This window comes from Chiloscyllium plagiosum, chromosome 3, assembly GCF_004010195.1.
Source record: "Chiloscyllium plagiosum isolate BGI_BamShark_2017 chromosome 3, ASM401019v2, whole genome shotgun sequence".
Taxonomy (NCBI): domain Eukaryota; kingdom Metazoa; phylum Chordata; class Chondrichthyes; order Orectolobiformes; family Hemiscylliidae; genus Chiloscyllium; species Chiloscyllium plagiosum.
Genome location: NC_057712.1, coordinates 3,711,094 through 3,713,104, shown reverse-complemented (window position 1 = coordinate 3,713,104; position 2,011 = coordinate 3,711,094). Strand labels below are relative to the sequence as shown.

General features: G+C 42.9%; 1 protein-coding gene across 8 annotated transcripts in view; it reads left to right on the top strand.

Moving 5' to 3' along the window:
• Positions 1–2,011, top strand: part of otofa (otoferlin a) — a 373,830-nt gene that overhangs the window by 272,166 nt on the left and 99,653 nt on the right. For all 8 annotated transcript variants that reach the window (XM_043676366.1, XM_043676329.1, XM_043676363.1 and 5 more), the window contains exon 22: positions 1,066–1,182. In XM_043676366.1, the coding sequence (XP_043532301.1) occupies positions 1,066–1,182 (117 nt within the window). The remainder of the gene's footprint in view (positions 1–1,065; positions 1,183–2,011) is intronic.

The following is a 2,011-nucleotide window of genomic DNA, read 5'->3' as shown; positions in this document are numbered from 1 at the left end:
GCCTAGGAACCCTCCAACCACACGGGATGAATGCAGATTTCTCCAGCTTCCTCATTTCCCCTCCCTCCACGTTATCTCAGTCCCAACCCTTGAACTCAGCACTGCCTTCTTGACCTGCAATCTTCTTCCCGACCTCTCCGCCCCCACCCCCTCTCCGGCCTATCACCCTCACCTTAACCTCCTTCCACCTATCGCATTCCCAACGCTCCTCCCCCAAGTCCCTCCTCCCTACCTTTTATCTTAGCCTGCTGGACACACTTTCCTCATTCCTGAAGAAAGGCTTATGCCCGAAACGTCGATTCTCCTGCTCCTCGGATGCTGCCTGGCCTGCTGCGCTTTTCCAGCAACACATTTTTCATGCTAAATTGCCCATAGTGTTGTGGTGCGTTAGTCAGAGGGAACTGGGTCTGGGTGCGTTACTCTTCTGAGGGTCGGTATGAACTTGTTGAGCCGAAGGACTTGTTTCTACACTGTAGGTAATCTGATCTAATCTGTTTTTATAATCCAAATACACCAATTTTGCAGAGTCACTTCCTAAGGCAGTTGCTGAGTGTATCGAAGCAAAGCAAATCATTTGTGATAAAAATCATAATGTTATCTGCAGTCAATAAATTTAGCATTTATGATTTTTCTTCATATCTCCTACTGACTATTGTGCCTGGCCCCATGTTGCAGTTTGAAATCATTTAAAATTTCGCTGTCCATTCTCTGATAAAATTCACATCCGACACGAATTCAGACGGCAGTACCACTTACAATTAGCTTCTGGAAAGTGCCATTTCCACCAAGTCTATTTTTCGCATTTCTTCAGAGAAGCCTGTTACATTGTACCGCAGATGCTTTGTCAAATAAGTAATACTGCTATTCATGAATAAGAATGGTTAATAGCTATCACTGTGGAAATATTTCACTGAAATTTTGAAAGTTTATATCCAGGGACAGGAATAAAAGTAAGAAACAATATGGAATTGAAATGATTAAACTTCTTTCTGGAGACAAAATAATGTTAAGAAAAGGTCTCTTGCAATCTTTATGCTAAATGGCTGCATATCCATTAAACTACAGGAGAACATGGCACAGCAAGCAAAGACCACGAGAACCCAGGTAAAGAAGACCACACTGAAGGACAAACTTAAACAGGTCCATGTGTTTCTTCATAAACTCCGATTTATGGCTGAGGAGGTAAGAGATTTACCTACAAACGTGATGTACAAAATATTAATTACTTTGCATGGACTATGTAGCAATACAATTGAATTGCATTTAGAACATAGAACATTACAGCGCAGAACAGGCCCTTCGGCCCTCAATGTTACGCCAACCTGTCATACCAATCTGAAGCCCATCTAACCTACACTATTCCCTGTATGTCCATATGCTTGTCCAATGACGACTTAAATGTACTTAAAGTTGGTGAATCTACTACCGTTGCAGGAAAAGCATTCCATACCCTTACTACTCTCTGAGTAAAGAAACTACCTCTGACATCTGTCCTATATCCATCACCTCACAATTTAAAGCTATACCCCCTCGTGCTTGCCATCCCCATTCTTGGAAAAAGGCTCTCCCTGTCCCCCCTATCTAACTCTTGATTATCTTATATGTCTCTATTAAGTCACCTCTCAACCTTCTTCTCTCCAACGAAAACAGCCTCAAGTCCCTCAGCCTTTCCTCGTAAGACCTTCCCTCCGTACCATGCAACATCCTAGTAAATCTCCTTTGCACCCTTTCCAAAGCTTCCACATCCTTCTTATAATATGGTGACCAGAACTACACATAATACTCCAAGTGCGGCCGCACTAGAGTTTTGTACAACTGTAGCATAACCTCATGGTTCCAGAACTCGATCTCTCTATTAATAAAAGCTAAAACACTGTATGCCTTCTTAACAGGCCTGTCGACCTGAGTGACAACTTTCAAGGATCTGTGTACCTGGACACCGAGATCTCTCTGCTGATCTACACTACCAAGAATCTTACCATTAGCCCGGTACTTTGCATTCCGGTTACTC